This window comes from Gadus morhua, chromosome 11 (genome assembly GCF_902167405.1).
Source record: "Gadus morhua chromosome 11, gadMor3.0, whole genome shotgun sequence".
In the NCBI taxonomy this organism is placed as follows: domain Eukaryota; kingdom Metazoa; phylum Chordata; class Actinopteri; order Gadiformes; family Gadidae; genus Gadus; species Gadus morhua.
In genome coordinates, this window is record NC_044058.1 from 28,642,557 (window position 1) to 28,665,392 (window position 22,836).

General features: G+C 42.9%; 1 protein-coding gene across 1 annotated transcript; it reads right to left on the minus strand.

Annotated features, from left to right (window-relative positions):
- Positions 1-2,553: 2,553 nt before the first annotated feature.
- On the minus strand, positions 2,554-18,461 carry LOC115554728 (protein NLRC3-like). The gene is made up of 8 exons (XM_030371559.1): positions 18,410-18,461; positions 18,219-18,335; positions 16,511-16,630; positions 14,958-15,058; positions 8,802-10,575; positions 3,267-3,440; positions 2,908-3,081; positions 2,554-2,730 (listed from the first exon to the last, which is right to left on the minus strand). Exons 1-8 carry the CDS (start codon positions 18,457-18,459, stop codon positions 2,709-2,711), a joined length of 2,532 nt encoding a protein of 843 aa, XP_030227419.1. The 5' UTR covers positions 18,460-18,461; the 3' UTR covers positions 2,554-2,708.
- Between the last annotated feature and the right edge of the window lie 4,375 nt (positions 18,462-22,836).

The window sequence follows — 22,836 nt, forward strand, 5'->3', positions numbered from 1 at the left end:
CTGCCCGTTGACCAATAAGCTGTCAGTCTGAACCACAGCATGTAGGAGAAGGGATTGTTGCCGTTTGCAGACTCCTGGAGCTCTATATCTATATAATATTATATAATAATAATATAATTCTCAAAAAGACTGCGTCTGACGTCTCTGGCACTTTCACAACAAGTAATGACTCGTAGTGGATGGTATCTCGGCCATGGTTGAGCAGAATTGGGGGAAAGGAACTTTGGCCTTGACTCTCTGAAGTCCATGAACCGTGACATGGAGGAGACAAGGATTGTACTCCAGGAGCTGAGCTGCCGAACTGCCGCCGAGCTCGCCGCGCCGGAGCTGCCGGACTGCCGCCGAAGCTTCGGCTGCCAGACTGCCGCCGGACTGCCGGTGTACTCCGGGACCTGAACTTCCGCCGAAGCTTTCCGGCTGCTCCGACGGATGTCCTCCGGGAGCTGAAAAGTCTGGCGGGGGTAGCTCGGCGGCATTCCGGCAGCTCAGCTTCGGGAGTACAATCTTTCTCCTCCATGTCTCCTCCTCCGGACTGCCCCCGAAGCTTCGGCGGCAGTCCAGCAGCTCCGGCAGGGGGAGCTCGGCAGCAGTCCAGCAGAGAAAGGATTATACTCTGGAGCTTAGCTGCCACCGAGTTCCCCCCGCCGGAGCTGCTCGTCCGCTGGTCCACAAAATCGTAGCTATGCTCTGATTGGAGGGGAGTGGGAGGTAATATTCAAGTGTGCCACCATCCATCGTAGGAGGGGGCGCCGATGATGAGCTTTAATCCCCTGCCAAGTAATGCAATACTTCGTTAGCCTGGAGAATGGTGGATCAATGTGATGTTGTTTTTTTATATAAACCAGTGTATTTTTTCATTTATTTTGGTAGAAATATCTATCGATCGATCAGTTATTATATACATTATTGTACATGGGGCCATATAACGCAGTTCTACCATATAATTCCTTCTTATTTGTTATTTGTTATGTTTTCTTTCAGGAGATCATTGAGGCCGCTGCCATCACAGAGCCCATCCCTCCACCTCCTCAAGCACCTCTTCTGCATTGGTAGTCCTTACCCCCCCAGGAAGATAGAAAGATTAACCATCCACTGATGGTGAAAAACCGACCAAGTCATTGATAAAATGTGATGGTTGATGCATTTTTGTAATGCGCGATATTAGTTCCATTATATCACTGGTTCTTGTTTGTATGATAGTTATTAGGGGTGTGCATCTCTCCTTTATAGGACGATCCGATACGTATCTAGATACATGTGCTTCGATACGATTCAAGGATGATACATTTTAATATGGAACGATTCGATGCGATTCGATACTATGTTCTGCGATTTGATGAGATATGAATCAATCTGACAGTTAATATTCATTTAACGTCATTGGATTCATTTTATATTAATTAAAATAAGCCTTCTATAAAAGAGACATTGCCTACTTTCAAATATATAAATGGTATAGGGACCATGGAATCGTAGATTTTTATATTTACTTCTTTATGTAAATAAAGTGTTTCTTTAAAGTGTTATTGTTCTTACCCGATTCTTATCTAATGCCACCTTCAACATGTAGCTAAATGACATTCAAAATAAATGGTATATGACGAGAGACAGATTGTAGTATTAAAAAAATCCTTTATTTAAACATGCCAATTACAAAATACATAATACCATTTCAGGTTAAACATCTTTACAATGGGGCTTGCTCGTTGCCCGAGACAATGGCAGCCAGTCTGTCCCTTGTAGCATTAGTAGGTGTCTGGTTATCTGCTAGGGGGTCACGGGGAGGTTGGGGTCAAACATTTTGTGTGTTTAAATGTGGTCGATAGGGTTTACATGTTTAAATGTGGTCGATAGGGTTTAATTGTGGTCGATAGGGTTTAAATGTGGTCGATAGGGTTTACATGTTTTAATGTGGTCGATAGTGTTTATATATGGTCGATAGGGTTTACATGTGGTCGATAGGGTTTAAATGTGGTCCATAGTGTTTAAATGTGGTCCATAGTGTTTAAATGTGGGCGATAGTGTTTGAATGTGGTCGATAGGGTTTACGTGTGGTCCATAGTGTTTAAATGTGGGTGATAGTGTTTAAATGTGGGCGATAGTGTTTACATGTGGTCGATAGGGTTTACATGTGGTCCATAGTGTTTAAATGTGGTCGATAGTGTTTACATGTGGTCGATATTGTTTAAATGTGATCGATAGTGTTTAAATATGGTCGATAGTGTTTAAATGTTCTTTTCCCTCACTCTCCACCTCATCCCTAACTCTCCACCTCAAGCTGGTGTGTAGTGAGCGTTCTGGCACCGATTGGCTGCCGTGCATCACCCAAGTGGGTGCTACATATTGGTGGTGGTTAGTGAGGTCCCCCCTTCACTTTAGGCGTCTTTGAGTGTTATTAATTATTATTATTCTTCATGTTTAACCTCTGTTTTCCTTTTATTCCTAGTCTGTTTTACATAGTTTTGAATGATGACTATATGCTCTGTAAGGTGTCCTTGGGTGTCTTGAAAGGCGCCTCTAAATTAAATGTATTATTATTATTATTATTATTTTGATTTGACTAATGATGACGTCACAGGGTAGGGACTACCGATGACGTCACAGGGTAGGGTTGTCCCATTTGGTAGGGGAAGAAGGGTAGGGGTGGGGGTCGGCTTAAAAGTTAGGATTAGGGTCAGGGTACATTTATTTACACCTGGTTTCAGCCTTCACACTCCTCCGTGCTCCACACTGGGGGGGAAACAAATTGAGAGCAGCCTGTTAAAATATATTCACCTTCATCATCTGCTGTCTCATAACTTTCTCCACAACATGAGTTGCAGCTGCCTTTTCAAACCACTTCATGTAGCATCGGCTTGAATCTTTATAGCAGACTTTGTCCTTGAGTGTGAGCTGTCCTCTCCATACCTGAGTGTGTCCAGTCTCCAGCGTGGATCCTCCAGTCCAGCAGAGAGCAGCGCAGCTCCAGAGTCTCCTGGGTGATTGTTGCTCAGGTCCAACTCTCTCAGATGGGAGGGGTTGGAGCTCAGAGCTGAGGCCAGAGAAGCACAGCCTTCCTGTGTGACCAGGCAGCCAGACAAGCTACACACACACACACACACACACACACACAAACACACACACACACACACACACACACACACACACACACACACACACACACACACACACACACACGCACTATTACTTTGCTGGAGATAAATATGTTCAACGTCCTCTGATTTGGAAATCGTGGTATAACTGTTTGACCATTGAGTCCAATTGACCTGAGAGTTTTCAGTGTACAGTGTGGACTCCCCAGTCCAGCAGAGAGCAGCTTCACTCCTGAATCCTGCAGATCATTGGTACTCAAGTCCAGCTCTTTCATACGAGAAGAATTGGAGCAGAGAACTGAGGCCAGAGCTTCACAGCATCTCTCTGACAGCTGACAGCCATTCAGCCTTCCCAAACAATAAACAGAATACGTTAGGAACTTAATGTTTGATTAGATTTTTTTGCATGTTTTTAGACATGTTTTATTAGTCTAACTAAATGTCAATACAGTAGACCTCAAAACATGACTAACTTAGAGGTCAGATAACTAAAGATTCAACAAAAATCCTGAACGTGTCCCTAAAAAGAGCCAGTTCTAAGAAGAAGCTGTTATTGAACTTTATTAAACAACTCTAAAGTCCACTGTACTGTCTGACTACATGATTATGAGTAGAATAGGAATGTAATAAAACATACACATTATACCATCATTAACAAACTGAATCCAACGTACACCTGTAACTGTCATGGCAACACAAATAAAGTGAGATGGAGGTCTTGTGTTTGATGAGATGAGTGGTAATGGCGCTGCGATGCACGCAGACTGCCAAGGTTTAGTTCAGTGATGGCGTGATCTGATCAAAGCAGTGTGAAGACACACTGCTTTGATCAGAAAACTGAAACACTGGTTTGTACTTTGTGCAAAGTGTCAATGCAATGTCACCGCAGCACTAGCGCTTTTCAAGAGCATGTGAAGAAATGAACTACTCTGGATGACCCAGAGAAGAAAATAAATCCAAATTGGCGTATATTATCCAATCAGCAGTCGGTTATTATTAGTAGGTATTTGTTTGAGGAGGAGGAGGAGGAAGAGTTGGTTGGTTAGGTAAGAGATGTTGCAGGGGTGGTTGTAATAACAGAAAAAGACCCCCTATGCAATCAAAACATTAACAACTTATTTAAATTGAGAGAATCTGTTCACATGAATGGACATTGATGGATGGTACGTGACCAAGGACATTTTCAAATCTAATAAAGCGGTCCAAACACATTTGTTAGGGTGGCACCAAATTAATAAGGTATAGCAGCAGTGCCACTATTAGAAAATGCGTCTTGAGCCCTGAGAGGACATATTTTACTTTTTTATTTTGACCTGTTAACTTTCTGGAGGTAAATCTGTTCAACGTCCTCTGATATGGAACTTGTGGCGTAACTGTTTGACCATTGAGTAAAACTGACCTGAGAGTTTCCAGTGTACAGTGTTGACTCCCCAGTCCAGCAGAGAGCAGCTTCACTCCTGAATCCTTCAGCGGATTGAATCTCAGGTCCAGCTCTCTCAGACTAGAGGAGTTGGAACTGAGAACTGAGGCCAGAGCTTCACAGCATATCTCTGAAAGCTGACAGCCATTTAGCCTTTACAAACAATAAACAGAATACGTTAGGAACTTCAATGTTTTATTTGAAATTTGTTATAAGACAAGTTTTATTAGTTTAACTGAATTTCAATGCAGTAGATCTTCAAAACCTCAGTAACTTAGAGGTCAGATAACTAAAGATTCAACAAAGCTCCTGAACGTGTCCCTAAAAAGAGCCAGTTCTAAAAAGAAGCTGTTATTGAACTTTATTAAACAACTCTAAAGTCTACCTAACTGTATGACTACATGATTATGAGTGGAATAGGAATGTAATCAAACATACACATTATACCATCATTAACAAAATGAATCCAACGTACAGCTGTAACTGTCATGGCAACACAAATAGAGTGAGATGGAGGTCTTGTGTTTGATGAGATGAGTGGTAATGGCGCTGCGATGCACGCAGACTGCCAAGGTTGACTTCAGTGCTGAGTTAAAGCGCGGCTGTTTTGTAGCGCTGGCATGGTCTCCCTATTGGGAAACCTGACCCACTTAAGTTCCCTTGTAGACACTCTGCTTTGATCAGAAAACTAAAACACTGGTTTGTACTTTGTGCAAAGTGTTAATGCAATGTCGCCGCAGCACTAGCTCTATTCAAGAGCATGTGAAGAAATGCACTATTCTGGATGACCCAAAGAAGAAAATAAATCCAAATTGGCGTATATTATCCAATCAGCAGCCGGTTATTATTAGTAGGTATTTGTTTGAGGAGGAGGAGGAGGAGGAGGAAGAGTTGGTTGGTGAGGTAAGAGATGTCGCGGGGCTGGTTGTAATAACCAGACCACCTATGCAATCAAAACATTAACAACTTATTTAAAGTGAGTGAATCCGTTCACATGAATGGACATAGATGGATGGTACGTGTCCAAGGACATTTTCACATCTAATAAAGGGGTGCAACCACATTTGTTAGGGTGCCACCAAATTAATAAGGTAATGTCAGCAGTGCCACCAGTAGAAAATGCGTCTTGAGCCCTGAGAGGACATATATTACTTATTTATTTAGACCTGTTAACTTTCTGGAGGTAAATCTGTTCAACGTCCTCTGTTATGGAACTTGTGCTGCAACTGTTTGACCATTAAGTAATGCTGACCTGAGAGTTTCCAGTGTACAGTGTGGACTCCCCAGTCCAGCAGAGAGCAGCTTCACTCCTTTATACTTCAGCCGATTGGTACTCAGGTCCAGCTCTCTCAGACTAGAGGAGTTGGAGCTGAGAACTGAGGCCAGAGCTCCACAGCATATCTCTGACAGCTGACAGCCATTCAGCCTTCACACACAATAAACAGAATGCACTAGGAACGTTAATGTTTTATTTGATATTTGTTATTAGACATGTTATGTCATGGCAACACAAATAGAGTGAGATGGAGGTCTTGTGTTTGATGAGATGAGTGGTAATGGCGCTGCGATGCACGCAGACTGCCAAGGTTTAGTTCAGTGCTGGGAGCTACAATACAGCGCGGCTGTATTGTAGCTCCGGTGTGATCGCTCTATTAGGAAACACGACCCACTAAAGTTCCAATGAAGACACTCTGCTTTGATCAGAAAACTAAAACACTGGTTTGTACTTTGTGGAAAGTGTCAATGAAATGTCGCCGCAGCACTAGCGCTTTTCAAGAGAATTTGAAGAAATGCACTACTCTGGATGACCCAGCGAAGAAAATAAATCCTAATTGGGGTTTATTATCCAATCAGCAGCCGGTTATTATTACTAGGTATTTGATTAAGGAGGTGTAGGAAGAGTTTGTTGGTGAGGTAAGAGATGTCGCGGCGCTGGTGGTAAAAACAGAAAAAGACCCCCTATGCAATCAAAACATTAACAATTTGAAGTGAGTGAATCTGTTCACATGAATGGACATAGATGGATGGTACGTGACCAAGGACATTTTCACGTCTACTAAAGGGGTGCAACCACATTTGTTAGGGTGCCACCAAATTAATAAGGTAATGTCAGCAGTGCCGATGGTAGAAAATGCGTCTTGAGCCCTGAGAGGACATATTTTGCTTATTTATTTAGACCTGTTAACTTTCTGGAGGTAAATCTGTTCAACGTCCTCTGATATAGAACTTGTGCTGCAACTGTTTGACCATTAAGTAATGCTGACCTGAGAGTTTCCAGTGTACAGTGTGGACTCCCCAGTCCAGCAGAGAGCAGCTTTACTCCTTTATACTTCAGCCAATTGGTACTCAGGTCCAGCTCTCTAAGACTAGAGGAGTTGGAGCTGAGAACTGAGGACAGAGCTATAAAGCATCGATCTGACAGCTGACAGCCATTCAGCCTTCACAAACAATGAACAGAAAACGTTAGGAACATTAATATTTTATTTGTTATTAGACATGTTTTATTAGTTTTACTAAATTTCAATACAGTAGATCTTCAAAACATCACTAACTTAGAGGTCAGATAACAAAAGATTCAACAAAGCTCCTGAATGTGTCCCTAAAAAGAGCCACTTCTATGACAAAGCTGTTTTTGAACTTTATTAAACAACTCTAAAGTCTATCTAACTTAATGACTACATGAATATGAGTAGAATAGGAATGAAATAAAACCTACACATTGTACCATCATTAACAAACTGAATCCAACATACAGCTGTAACTGTCATGGCAACACAAATAGTAGAAAATGTTACTTGAGCCCTGAGAGGACATATTCTACTTATTTATTTAGACCTGTTAACTTTCTGGAGGTAAATCATTTCAACATCCTCTGATATGGAACTTGTGGTGTAACTGTTTGACCATTGAGTAAAACTGACCTGAGAGTTTCCAGTGTACAGTGTGGACTCCCCAGTCCAGCAGAGAGCAGCTTCACTCCTGAATACTTCAGCCGATTGGTACTCAGGTCCAGCTCTCTCAGACTAGAGGAGTTGGAACTGAGAACTGAGGCCAGAGCTTCACAGCATCTCTTTGACAGATCACAGCCATTCAGCCTTCACACACAATAAACAGAACATGTTAGGAACTGTGATTAAAGTAACTTACATATTTTACTTTTAACATAATGAATGACTTGTTGAAATCTTAAATTAGAGATGTTTTATTGATTTAACTAATATATACAAGTTAATACATTAAGTCCTTAAGTTTATTCTATATTGAGTGTTCAATGAATTTTATTTAAACGCTGATATATAGTATTTGATTTTTTTTTTAAATTAATATTACATTTTATGGTAGTATTATGTATATTATGTATTGTATTGTATTGTATTATAAACAAAAAACATAAGTAAACCGCAATAGGAGAAGCAAAATATGGAAAAGCATAATAGGCCTCCTTTAAATCCCGTTCGGAGGAAGCTCCAGGGGTTAGCAAACCAAGCTAGCCAAACGTCTAAACATCCCCGACACGAATGGAAACACGCAAAAAAAAAAAAAAAAAAACATTCTCCCCCGTACTCATTTAACCATCAAACAATAACTGTGTTCACCCCAATACAAGGCAAGGTTTTTGTTCTAGAAATACATCTGAAAAATCGATTATTTCCACAAAAGCATTTCTTTTAAAAAATTAAGTCTGGAAAAGGCGGGGTCGTCTTATATTCAGGGTTGTTTTATATTCGGGTGAGTACGGTAATAAGTAAATGTTGAAATATAATTTAGCTGGGCGATCTCTAAAGATAACAAAGTACTATCCTCCTTCGTCTCTTCCCTCTCTCTCCTTTTTCCCGCTCACTCGTGACCTCTCACCCTTCCCCCACATAACCCTGAAGTCTCTATATCAACGCATCCTATTGGTTAAACCAAATCTTGTCCATAAAACCAAACGTACTGGACAAGGTTAAAACATTTTAAAATGGTGGGTTTCCTTTAATTAATAATGAACCTATATTAATTTAATGTATCCTTATAATCAATAACTTATTTATATTCATAGCTAGATATTTGAACACAGCTGTATTTGACTATTAATAAACAATAGTTAATTCTTGGCTTTCCTTATTTATTATTTCAAAATAAATAGAGCTTTTGAGTTAAACTTTTCACCCTAATTACAAAACAAATGTGTGTATTGTGATACATGTTATAAGTTAACCTTGGAACAATTATTTCTTATTATAACTTGTATATTCTACTATTAGGTATATTGGGTGGTTTGTAATACATGTTATTAGTGAACCTACAGAGATGTTTTGGAGGCTTTGACCACTGGCAGCAGCCTCAGAAGACCCTGCTCTGAAGCAGAGTATTTCTTCAGGTCAAACACGTCCAGCACCTCTTCTGATGACAGTAGGATGAAGACCAGAGCTGACCAATGAGCAGGAGAGAGAGAATCTTCAGAGAGTCTACCTGATGTCAGGTACTGTTGGATCTCCTCCACTAGAGAACGGTCGTTCAGCTCATTCAGACAGTGGAACAGATTTATGCTTCTCTCTGTAGAGAGATCTCCACCTATCTTCTTCTTAATGTAAGACACAGTTTCCTCACTGCTCTTTGAGCTACTTACTGTCTTTCTCAGCAGACCTTGTAGGACAATCGCATTGCTCTCCAGAGAGAGGCCCAGGAGGAAGCGGAGGACCAAGTCCAGGTGTCCGTTCTCACTCATTAAGGCCTTGTCCACAGCACTCTGGTAGAGTTTAGACTGCTGGGTTTGTGGTTGTCCTGAGAACAGATTGACCCCCGTGTCGATGAATGACATAAAGACATATAGGGCAGCCAGAAATTCCTGGATGCTCAGATGGACAAAGCAGAACACCTTGTCCTGGTACAGCCCGCACTCCTCTTTAAAGATCTGGGTGAACACTCCAGAGTACACTGAGGCTGCTTTGATATCGATGTCACACTCTGCCAGGTCTGCCTCGTAGAAGATCAGGTGGCCTTTCTCCAGCTGGTTAAGAGCCAGTTTTCCCAGAGAAACAATGATCTTCCTGCTCTCTGAACTCCAGTCTGGATCTGTTTCAGCTCTCCCATGATACTTCCTGCCCCCCTGTATTGACTGAACCCTCAGGAAGTGGCTGTACATATCAGTCACGTTCTTGGGCATCTCTTCTCCTATCTGGGATGTTTTGAAGAAGTCTTCCAGAACTGTAGCAGTGATCCAACAGAAGACTGGGATGTGACACATGATGTGGAGGCTTCGTGATTTCTTGATGTGGGAGATGATTGTGTTAGCCAGTGTCTCCTCTATGAATCTCTTTCTGAAGTACTCCTCCTTCTGTGGGTCGGTGAACCCTCTCACCTCTGTCACCATACCAACACACTCAGCAGGGATCTGATTGGCTGCCGCAGGGCGTGTGGTTATCCAGATGCGAGCGGAGGGAAGCAGGTCGCCCCTGATGAGGTTTGTCAGCAGCAGGTCCACCGAGGTGGACTTTGTGACATCCCTCCAGATCGGGTTTCTCTGGAAGTCCAGAGGAAGTCGACACTCATCCAGACCATCCAAGATAAAGACAACTTGGAACCGGTCGAATCTGCAGATTCCTGCTTCTTTGGTCTCAATAAAGAAGTGATGAAGAAGTTCCACCAAGCTAAACTCTTTCCCATTCAGTAAATTTAACTCTCTGAAAGTGAGGAGAAATGTGAATTGTATGTTGTGGTTGGCTTTGCCTTCAGCCCAGTCCAGAGTAAACTTGTGTGTTAAGACGGTTTTACCAATGCCGGCCACTCCAATTGTCATGATTGTCCGGAGTGGTTTATCTTGTCCAGGTAAGGGTTTAAAGATGTCCTCACATCTGATTAGTGTTTCCTTCTTGGCTGGTTTCCTGGAAGCTGTTTCAATCAGTCTGACCTCATGTTCCTGGTTGACCTCCCCACTGCCTCTCTCTGTGATGAGGAGCTCTGTGTAGAAGTAATTCAGATTTGTTTGCTGTCCTGCTTTAGCGATTCCCTCAAACACACACCTGGACTTCTTCTCCAAACGAGACTTGATTTTATGTTGGCACTCGACAGCAGCAGATCCTAAGTGAGAAAACAACATAAGACATCAGTGAGTGGATGGTAAAATCATTGGAACCAGGTCAATATTTCCTTTAAATTATCAACTTCATCACCTTTAGTGGCTTCATTACTTGTGGTCGGAAGCTGGTCGTGACAAGGACTGCATGCTACAAATTCAAAATCTTCCAGACTATTTTGATATTTTTACAGCAATATGATTGGTCAAAAGATAGTAATAATGATAGTGAATCACAGTAGCGTACCGAACTCCACCAACGGCCAACCCCCAAACACTCAATACAGCCAATACAGCCAACACAGCCACAATATGCGCTACTGCATAACATCCACAACAAGTTGATCTTCAGCAACAACAACAGCGCACACGCACACCACTTTGCATTACCGCAGAGCTGGAGTAATGCAGCATCACCATCAGATCTTTCCTTATGACACTTCGCAACCAGATTGCACATCACACACATGGCACAAAAACAAGTGTTCACAGTTATTTTCACCGGATGCTTCCGCAACTTCAACAAATTCAATAAGGTAGCCTATAGCGACAATTACAAGTGCAACGCCCGTTCATTAACAAAAATGAAACATACAAGTAGGCCTTTATGCCACATATTTTATAACAGCTATTCCAGCCAGAATATTAAGCCCAAAGGAGTAGTAGTAAACGGGTTAATTTAATATGCTTATTAAGCGGCATCCACACAAAGCATTACCATTAGGGATGCACCGAAATGAAAATTCTTGGCCGAAACCGAAACCGAATATACTGAAACAGTTGGCCGAAAGCCAAAACAAATACCGAATGTGGCTTTTAATGTTTTTCATTCATTTTGCTTTAATTTTTCACCATTGCATGAATCAAACAATTAAATGTCCTTTATAAACTTTTTTGTCTTGCTTTTCAATAAAAAAAAACAATTACAAATTTGATAAAAAATGTTTATTTAATACTGAACGTTTTCTAACATTCCAGCAGACCTTATAGCAAGAATTTAAGAACAATGTAACTTTTAATTAATGAGTAAAACTGCGTTATCAACTAAAGTACCGAATCAAAATTATTGCTCCTACACAGTGCAAAGTAAAACTCACCCATCACCCATGGCCTGATGTTTTAAAGCTGCCTTGGTGAAGCCGTTAAGTCTGCTAATTCCGGCGCTGTTCCACGTCCCCTCACTGATGTTGAACCGCAAACACGGCGAGTAGAATAGGTTGTTCTGAACGGTGCTAGCCGTTAGCCAGTCATAGCGGCTGTAGTTGCACTCTGTAAAGTGCCGCACAAAACCTTTACCGGCCTGGGTCAGCCCATCAGGCTTCAGTGTGGGTCTTCCTCTTGAAATTAAATCTGTCTTCTCTCCAAACGATCGCCTTGGAAAAGGCAAACGAAGGAGATCAGAAACAGGATCGCTAGGTGCTGTGAAGGAGGTGGCCATAGTAGTTCACTATCAACTCTGTACCGCCAACGATTCAAAATTCGCTGATGACATCACCGGGGGCCAGCGCCGGCATATTGCTGGGCCCTGGGGTCGTTCTATTACTACACATAAACATTTGATTGGCTGATAACACACGTCAGTCAAATTTATTATCCAATGGGAGGTGGCAGCTTCAGCGAAAGGGTAGCAATACTTTTAGGGCTGGCCCCGCCGGTCCATGTAACCTGGCTGTGACGCGTTATTCAGCTGAGCTCAACCTTACAAAAAAAACGGTTTTCCTTATGGAATTATGTTGTAAGTACTGAAAGAAATATGGGATTAAGATGCGTTTAGACACAAATTAATGTAATTTTGAAAAAAATAACATTTATATATTATTTTGATTTTGACAGATACAGCAGAGAAGGCCCTGCTGGCCGTGACGGCCCACCACTGGTGAATCAATGTAAAGTGACATGCTATGCTGATATAACGAGATGGTGTTGCATCTCTTCCACTGAGTTATACTGCTGTTGATCTGCAGCATAATGATTCATGTTATTTAACCTGATACCCCCACAATATCACTACTCATCTGGATCAAACTATTTACCGGACATCCCCACAATAACCCTACATATGTGGATCAGTGGAGGATCCTCCTTAACATTGTTGATTGCCCAAACTACTGTAATGAATTGCTGCCCTTAAATATGACTGCTTTAATGCCTTTGTATATGTAATGTTTGTTTTCCTGGGTAAAGGGACATTAGCACCCCCTATCGCCTATTGACAATTACTTCAGTGAGGACGTTTCTCCCTTAGCCTCCGTTGACTCCCATTAATTTCCCGAAAGTGTTGGCGGCCGGTGAATAACATGGGGTTCAATGGGAGAGAGCAGGGAAGTCCTCCTCTGAGTGGGTGTGATTAGCTAAGGGATCTGACTCGCGCCAACGTCTATTCACGAATAGGCTGGAGCACTTGCTGCGCTATGAACCAATAAGCAGGAGCCCTGGCTGTGGAGCAGCCAGGAGGGAGGGGTTATCCCCTCAAGTTTAGGCCACGATAACCCACAAACCCGCTCAGTCGTATGCCTCGTTTCCACCGAGCGGTGCGCTACTGTTCTTTGCACTACAGTGCTGCTCTGTTCGCTTTATATTGGCGTTTCCGCCGAGCGGTGCGATTGGGTGCGGCTCCGTTCGCTTATGTTGGCGTTTCCACCGCCAAAAGGTCCTGAAATAAACGCGCTGAGCTAACATATTTTTTGACACTCCTCCGTTGGTGTAGGAGCCGCATTTAAGTTTTTTATGTTTTGATTGATTAATCTCTCCTTCTTTCCCACCTGTGATGAGTGAACACCTGCGACAGGTGCTAATAGTACACCTTTTAAATAGGTGACGGAAGTGCATGACGGGGAGAAGGCGGGCAAGCAGATAAAGTTATTGACCGTTCTGTTTGTGAAACACATTGATATAGATACTTGCTTTGCATCCTTATTTTGTTATATTTTATTAACAATAAATGAAGGCAAATTGACGGCCTTGGACAGTCAAACTCTCACTACTTTTTGGACACAAACTGCCCGTCAAAAAATGCCATCACCTGCTTTCTCTGTGTGGCAAAAGGATAAGAAACATGAAACTTGGGGTTATAGGAAAAACAAGACCACGGTTTTTCACCACTACATTTGGGTTACCAAGCCGTCTGAAAGGGTGGCGAAAACGTGGAGCTACACACGCCGTTATTCTGAAATCACTTTAAAGGTCCCATGGCATGCCACCAGGTGTGGGGTGATTAGCCGCTACAAGCCATTTTGGAAATCTGCCCCTTATGACATCACAGGTGGGCGTGTCCACCTAGATGTGTGACGGATAGATGAGCAACGTTTGCTACAGTCTACTGGGTAGGCTGGTAGACTGATCTATCCAGCACACATCTAGGTGGACACGCCCACCTGTGATGTCATAAGGGACAGATTTCCAAAACGGCTTGTACCGGCTAATCACACCACACCTGGTGGCATGCCATTCAATTAAAAAAAACGTTATTTGTCCCCAGGGGGCAATTGAGGGCACATAGCAGCAGCATTACAACAGACAGGGCCATGTCCAAACAAAAACAAAAACACAGCATTGCTACCTGGCAGACAATACACACAAGCACAGGTGTCTACAAATACACACATTTATATAAATATGCATAAAATATGCAAAGTGCATGTTTATAAATGGAGAACTGACTCTTAAAAGTGTAAAATGTGTCAAATATGACATAAATATAAAGTGCAATCAGTTAATAAATACCATGCTGGTTATAATACATTTGAGATGAATTGAGGCGAGGTATTTATGGGACCTATAAAATATCCCGTTTGGTATGACAAGATCACTGATGTTTTTGCAACACAAACAGCAAGAAGGATTGACTTGATCTATAAATGAAGTCCCTCAATCTTTGGGGGACTTCAATTGGCTTAACACCATGACCAACATTCTGAAACATCCATTAACATCCACATTTGCCACCAACAATGTTAGGCTTACAGCCCATGTAAATAGTTGTGAAATAATGTTCTTGTTGTTATTTTAATTGTTTGTTACTCTGACCGTCCTGTTTGATATTGTGGAAAGGATGTCAGTGAATGATTCGGAGCATGCATTTTAAATGGCGTCACTTTTGGTCTTGTCTCCTAATTTTTCTTAAAACAATTGTAGCTGAAAATAAACATAGCCAAATTACAACCAATAGCTTCAGTCATTGAGTGCAAAAATAGACCCAATGATAGGCCCAGATATTTTTATTTAGTTTTACAAATCAAGTGTAGGGTACCCTTGTAGTCCAAGACATGCTGCCCACCAGCTTTCATACTACTCTTTAAAATTAGAATTTTTTTTCCTTTCAAGATAAGAGTCTCTTTTGCCCTTCAAAATAATTGTCTCCTCTGTCTTCAAAGTAAGAGACTCTTACCGTCCCACAGTGTGTCGGCCAGTTCCACCTGGTTCATCTCCTTCTCTGCTTGATGCTGCTGTACAGACTGAGCACTGGTAACCTTTGACCTCTCCTGGTGTCTATGGAGAACACACACACACACACACACACACACACACACACACACACACACACACACACACACACACACACACGCAATTGTATTTCCCCGGACTTGTCCACATCAGCATCGATAAAGTCACCAAAAAAAAAAACATCTGGAAGTTAGGATTTGGGGAGGTTGTTTCCTTTGTTGATTTATTGCAGGGCAACTCAACTACTTTCTCATGACTTTTCAATCCAATAATATTTCTCAGATTATTGAAATAGAAATGAAGTACTCTTCATACTGTGCATAGAGTGTTTATTCCCAATGTGTTTAGCTAACATAGAAAATAGAGCAGTCAGTTTCTTTATTTGTACACAGACCTGTGTTATTCTTCATGGATTATTTGTTACAATAAATAATTTAATCTCCAAAGATAAATCTAACGGATTCAATTAATGGGGTTCAATCAATGTTTTAAGAACATTGAACCTGTAATGTCTGCTTCGTCCTATTATTCATTTCTTTCAAACTATTCAAACAGCAGAATAAACATCCTCAGCCATGAATCAATCCTGCACAAAGTGGTCCTGTGATCGGACATTGGTACTGACAGACTGTTCTCCAGCTCATCATCGGTCTCTACAGCATGCGCTCTGTGAAGGGTTTCTTATCGGGACCAAGAGGCCATGCGACACGGAGGGAGGCTGTGGTGCTGCTCTCTGGTTCAGGACCGTTATGGCCCTCTCTGGTGGTCGTTCAGAGAGGTTCTGCTCTCTGGTACAGGACCGTTATAGCCCCCTCTGGTGGTCGTTCAGAGAGGTTCTGCTCTCTGGTTCAGGACAGTTATCGCCCCCTCTGGTGGTCGTTCAGAGAGGTTCTGCTCTCTGGTTCAGGACCGTTATCGCCCCCTCTGGTGGTCGTTCAGAGAGGTTCTGCTCTCTGGTTCAGGACCGTTATAGCCCCCTCTGGTGGTCGTTCAGAGAGGTTCTGCGCTTTGATTTAACGAACATCAGACCCATCGGTGTGTTCCACTGGAGCTGGACTGACGCACCGCTTGATACGGTGGGTCTCAGAGTGTGTTCTTCTGTTACTGCAATAGCCGTGCTGCAGATCAACTTACAGGCTTTGGTTCTGCGTTACTGAACTGATATTTCACACTCCTCGTTTAAATGTCGAGGTTCATTGTCTACCTTTCTCCTTTCCAACGCAAACAACCGCTTTTGAGCTGTCGAAACGCTGTGCCACCGCGGAGGCAGACGTTGGCCTAGCACAGAGAGGGCAGGTCCTGTGGGCGGGGCTAACTGGACAGAAGGGGTTCCTATTGGAGGAAATTAAACTAGCTCTCATTCTTGTTCAGAAACAGCTTCCTCCTGGGGGTAATAGATCCTGATTGATTATGTTCTGATTAATGGTCGACGTGCCGAATCAAGATGATCCGCGGGCCGCCAGTTGAACAGCCCTGATGAATTGGCTGAATCCTCACCTTTCATTAGAAAGTTGGTGATTTCCATCTTTAAAGTAAAGAGGTTGCTCCATAGAGCGGTCACTCTTCATGGAGACACAGCTTGGTCCAGGGGAGTCTGCTCTCTCCTGCTGGACTCTTCTAGAAAAACAAGAACCAGGAATTATGGACGTTTGATGGAAGCTGTGTCTTTATAGTATCTGATAAATCCTCACCTCTTCTCAATAGACTGATTTCCATATTTAAAGTTAAAGGTCCCATGGCATGAAAATCTCACTTTATGAGGTTCTCTAACATTATTATGAGTTCCCCTAGCCTGCCTATCGTCCCCCATTGGCTAAAACTTGCGTTCGGTGTAAAACGAGCCCTAGGTTTCCTACAAGCCTTTGAAAAAATGGAAGCTCAGGCGCGCTGATATGGAATGTGGCCCCATATGTCGTCATAAGAGAACAAGCTCCTCCCCTTTCGCTGCCTTGCCCGCCCAGAGAATTTGGCCCGTCAATGAGACAATAAGCTACGACCGTGCGAGCGCCACATGTGTGCGTGTGTGATTACGCGCACTGTAACGCAAATGTTTACTGTTGGTGTTATGGCGCACAACACGTTGGTTCTTTGCCGTCACAAAACCCGACGCAGTCATTTGAGATTCATAATATCGTCTGGAGGCTCACACAGCTTTTGGCAGTTATAATATGTATTATAGGATATAGATATAGATATCTATATAGGATATAGATATCTATGTATTACATGATATTATTTAGATATAGAGCTCCAGGACTGTAACGCAAGTGTTGTACACTTCCTTATTATTTGGATAACCGTTCTGCTGTTGGTGTTATGGCGCATAACACGTTGGACTCTCGTCTCTGGTTTTTCCACAACGAGACTCATAGTGGGGGTTATCTCAGCCATGGTTGAGAATGAAGTGGGGGAAAGGAACTTTGGCTTTTACTCCCTGAAGTACATGAACCAAGAAATGGAGGAGAAAGGGATTGTTGCCTGCGATTGTTGACCGCGTTTGTCCCCCGCCGGAGCCTCGCTGCCGAGGGATCACCGCCTCGGCGCTGCAGGAGGGGGTGGTGCCTAAGCACTGACCGCTGCCGAGGCGGTGGTCCCTCGGCAGCGAGGCTCCGGCAGGGGGACAACCGCGGTCAACAATCGCAGGCAACAATCCCTTTCTCCTCCATGTCGTGGTTCAGTCTACTTCAGATTGATGTGGACGTGGAAGAACCAGAGACGTCGGAGAACCCAGACGCAGTCGTTATAGATGGCTGTGTGCGCCTCGCCATTGCAATACATCCACTGTAAACAGAGCGCATGGTACCATGGCTGCAAGCTGCTCAGGGCCACACCCCCACCCTCCTCCTTGACCCGCTTCTCTCCTCCTCATTTGCATTATAGCTACAGACACCGAAACGGCGCATTTGGGGAAAGCTCAATGTGCGACTGGCTTGTAGCGGCTGTAATTCGGCACCACGGCTGAATTTCGGGAACGTCTTCAAATACTGTGTTTGGGGTCCACTAATATCTATAATTAAGCATCCATAAAGTAGCATGCCATGGGACCTTTAAGAGGTTGCTCCATAGACCAGTCACTCTTCATGGAGACACAGCTGGGTCCAGGGGAGTCTGCTCTTTGCTGCTGGACTCTTCTAGAAAAACAAGAACCAGGATTTATGGACGTTTGATAGAAGCTGTATCTTTATGATATCTGATAAATCCTCACCTCTTCTCAATAGACTGAATTGCATCTTTAAAGTTAAGAGGTTGTTCCATAGACCATTCACTCTTCATGGAGACACAGCTGGGTCCAGGGGAGTCTGCTCTTTGCTGCTGGATTCTTCTAGAAAAACAAGAACCAGGATTTATGGACGTTTGATAGAAGCTGTGTCTTTATAATATCTGATAAATCCTCACCTCTTCTCAATAGACTGATTTCCATCTTTAAACATAACAGGTATATCCATAGAGTGGTCACTCTTCATGGAGACACAGCTGGGTCCACGGGAGTCTGCTCTCTGCTGCTGCTCTGGGCTACAACACACACACACACACACACACACACACACACACACACACACACACACACACACACACACACACACACACACACACAGCTGTTACTCAGACTACTGATGGAGTCATGATGTATCACCGCTGAGCTCTGAGATGGACAACAGTCACAGACAGAGAGATCCTCTTCTTACCTCTTAGCTTTGCTCTGGCGGCCATGTTCCTCAGACAGAGTGGTCTTAGAGGTAGGACCCCCCTCCTCTCTCTCCTCATCCATAGTAGACGGGAGACCTAGACACAAACAAAACTACATATTTAACGAACGTAAAATTACTGCATTTAAGACTTCATATCCTCCTCCTGTCTGATATACACAGCACTCGAGTTGAGGGGGGATGAGGGGGGATGGCATCCCCCTTTGGGATTAAAATTATCATAATCATCCCCCTTCTGAAACAGCCTTCCCCCCTTCCCATCCCCTGTTATTTTATCAATTAATGTTGAAATATTACCGCTATTTCATTTTCAACATTTCGTTTTTGCGCTTATTGAGAAGGCTAAAATACTGTGGACAAGGGGCACGTGCACACAAAAATGTATGCAACGTCAGTCAGCGACATAGCAACGCAGCCTGCACAGGTGATTTCAGCATCATGGGCAAGAGACAAGGAAAGCTTGATCTGAGGGACTTCGGCTTTAAGAGGACAAAAAAATGACCACAGAAGGTAAGTCAAGAGAGACTAAAGTTACGCTTATACTGAAAATATGGTAACGAAACGTAGTTTCTTTTTCAATTCGGAGCAACGTTACTTTTCCAAGGGACAGATTTGACAGCGATACTACATTCTCAGGCAGTATGCCATTGCGCAAACACGCAGGCGCGCAGCAAGCCTGCCTGCGTGCCTTCACAAGCTCTCATTCCACACCGTACGAGACAGACGCTGATAGCGTGAAGCTGTCTCTGCATCTCAGACATCGCTTCCTTCTGTCTAGATCTACACACTCACACTCTATCACTATCTATGTCTCGATCTACACACTCTTTCACTATATGTCTAGATCTCATACATATCATTATGAGGATGATTCCTTATATCTGAAACACTGAATTCTCTTCCAGTAGATCATAGTCACTAGAGAACAAGAGTCTACAGATCAGTGGGCTATTCCTTTTAAGACGGCCATAAAACCACCAATAAGTAACTAATGTTCTGACCCATATTAATTTATTCTGACAGGTTCTCTCTCTGAGTTCAATGTCTCTTTTACAGCAGGAACCTGGAAACACTGAACTTGGACTGGAAACATTTAGAACACATCAATACAGTGAGAATATACAACCAATAATCGAAGGAAAACATGACATTTGGCGAGCTGTACCTTAGCTTCTCCGTGATGAAAACTTGTGCTGCCCCATGTTGTATGACAATATACAGGCACGGAAGAAAGGAAAGTAAGGTCCGTTGAAGGAGGAGATTCAGGTGTTCACCAAAACACAAAGTAAGTGTTCAGAACCGAAACAGAACATTAACACCAGTCTAAAGGTTCTGAGTAAAGATTGAGCTACTGGGCTCCTCAGTGGGGCAGATCTAATGAGGAAGGAGTCTTTGAGCAACAGCTAACGACGTCTAAAGCCTTTATGATGTCAGGGCTGGGTTTCTAGAATTACTGGTTTACCTGTACCACACACACACACACACAAACTTATTAATATTAAAAAAAGAAGATAAAACTTAAAACTTTATTAAAGAATAAAATAAAGACAAAAACGATGTACACTATGTATGCCTTTTACAGGATACTTGCTCAGTGTGAATATAATTACACAGGATACTTGCTGAGTATGAGCATAAGTACACTTATACTCATGCTCCCCCCCCCCCACCAGGCTCCGATGGGGGGGGGGACACCTTTCGTGGCCCCCTGCCGTCCGCCGGACCCCTTCCTCCGCCTGACTTCCGGCCCGTCGATGGGAATCAGCTAGACTCTAGAGGGGGCATTTGGTTAAGGTCCAAGGCAGTGGCGGTTCTAGACACATTTTACTAGGGGGGCCAAGGAGGGGCCAGTGTTTAACCAGAGGTAAAAAAAAAAAAAGGCAGAAAAATGATATTTAAAGATTATAAGTTTTACTTAAAATCTTCAAACATTTAATTTGTACAAGAGTTTATAAATTCACCAGTCTGTATTTTTCTGTCAAACTATGTTAAATTGATGGAGCTCATGCCCTAAACCATCATTTAAACATTTGTTTTGTACAAGCGTGCAAGAGAGTTAGGGCCATAAAAAATGAAAAACAAAAATAAAGTCCAGGGTACAACAAAGTGCAAAACAATGTGCCATTTATTTTATCAGTTGCAGTGTGGAAAAACTGTGTTCCCAAGAGGCTGTGCTGAGGCTGTGATTGAGGCTAAGAGAAGACTTCCCTGTTCTACTGTTCTTTCCTCATTTCATTTCCTCATTTCAAAAAACGTAGGGGCATGCATTAGATTTCGTTTCATAACCATCCCTCCCCACTTAACACGGGCAGATAGCCTTCCACTCTTTACTCAAATGTATTTGTTATCCCAATGCAGCAGCCAAAACGGTTGAAAATACGTGGTTAACATCACAACATTGTGTAGCCTAGCAAGGATACTGACATTTGGAAAATTGCATCTGCTTCGATGAGTTTGTTTCGATATGATTACGTTTCTAAACCATTTCCAAACTTAATTTCATCATCAGTGTGAGGAACTAAAGAAACCAGTTATGTGCAAGAACAACAAGTCACTTACGAAATGAAATCGTTTTGCTTAGCTTCGACTCTTACAACAGGAGAAATCGCGGCTCCTTTCCCAAGAGAAGTCGCTGAGCTCTCATTCACCGAGCAGCAGCAGCACGGTGTTTGGGTGCGCCCAGGGTTGCCGCGGATCTTGAAAAGTCTTAAAATTCATTACATTTAATTTTCGATAATCAAGGTCTTAAATGTCTTAAAAAGTCTGGAATTATTGGGTGGGCGGCATTCAATATAATCGGGGCAGAATTAATGAGCGGGTGTTTGTTCAGTTTTATGTTCTATTTTACAAACTACAATGTCCGATTGGTCACATCGATAGCATTCATCTTCAGTGTCCGAATTGAACAGTTGGGCGAGTACGGCATCCAACATGCCCGGCTCCCTGTCGTCATTATCCGAGTCAGTGTCGCTGCTGTTGCCTGGCAGTTCAGTGATTATTCCTGCCTTCGTGAAAGCTTGGACCACAGTTGAGACTGATATATCAGCCCAGGCAACCACGATCCATTGGCAGATAGTGGCGTAAGTAGCCCGGCGCTGTCTCCCCGTCTTGGTAAACGTGTGTTCGCCTTCTAAGGCCCCGTCCGCACAAAGCCGATTTTTTGGTGAAACCGCATAAGTCTTGTCCGTTCGGCCGACCGTCCAGACGGAGCCGGCGAATCCGGTGCCCGAAAGCGCACATTTCTGAAACCACCCTCGGAGCTGGTTTCAAATATATCCGGACCTGTGCGGTTTCGTGTTAGGATTCGTGTGGACGCCTGAAACGCAAACAATGACATCATTAGCCCCCCAGCAGCTGGGCGACGTCAGGGTTGCGTTGAATTTTTTATTTATTATTTTATTTGAATTATTATTGTAGCTTTAAATAAAGCCCCTTAATAAATGTAATTACTAACTGTACATTAAAAAGTATTTCTGCTCAATTTAAAAGGTTGAATCTCCTCGTGCCTGAATGTTTGTATACAGCGGGCAGGCTTGATGCGCTCCACTTTTTTCTGTGGAGAACCAGCGCCTTGAATACAGCGTTTCTACAGCTCGATGCGGTTTCGAAATGACTCCTTCTTTACGGAGTGCGCCTTATAGTCTTTACGAAGTGCGCCTTATAGTGCGGAAAATACGGTAATTCACTGAGTTCACCAACTAATACTCTTCACTAGAAATGTTGTGTGAAATGATTTTCAAGCAGTCTTGCGGTATCAGCTTGGTAGATGGAACAGCGAGGTGTCCGATAGGCGGAGATCTAGATCAGCGGGAGTGGCCAGCGAAGCTGTGCATCGTGGTGCTTGGTGGGAGTTCAATCCACAAGCGCCAAAAAGTCACTTTCTGCCTTTTCTCGGTCAAGACGGCACCAAATTAGAATTTTATTTTATTATTCAACTACATATAGGACCCAGTTTCAATACATATTCATGCCTCCACCGGTGAAATGCTCCTTTAAAGGTATAGACGTCTAGGTTATATAGAAGTTAAATGTATAGACGTCTATTATATAGAAGCTGAATGTTTCCTGTAAGGCCTAGCGATTAATCAGACCTTGGTAAAAAAACAAAAACATTTG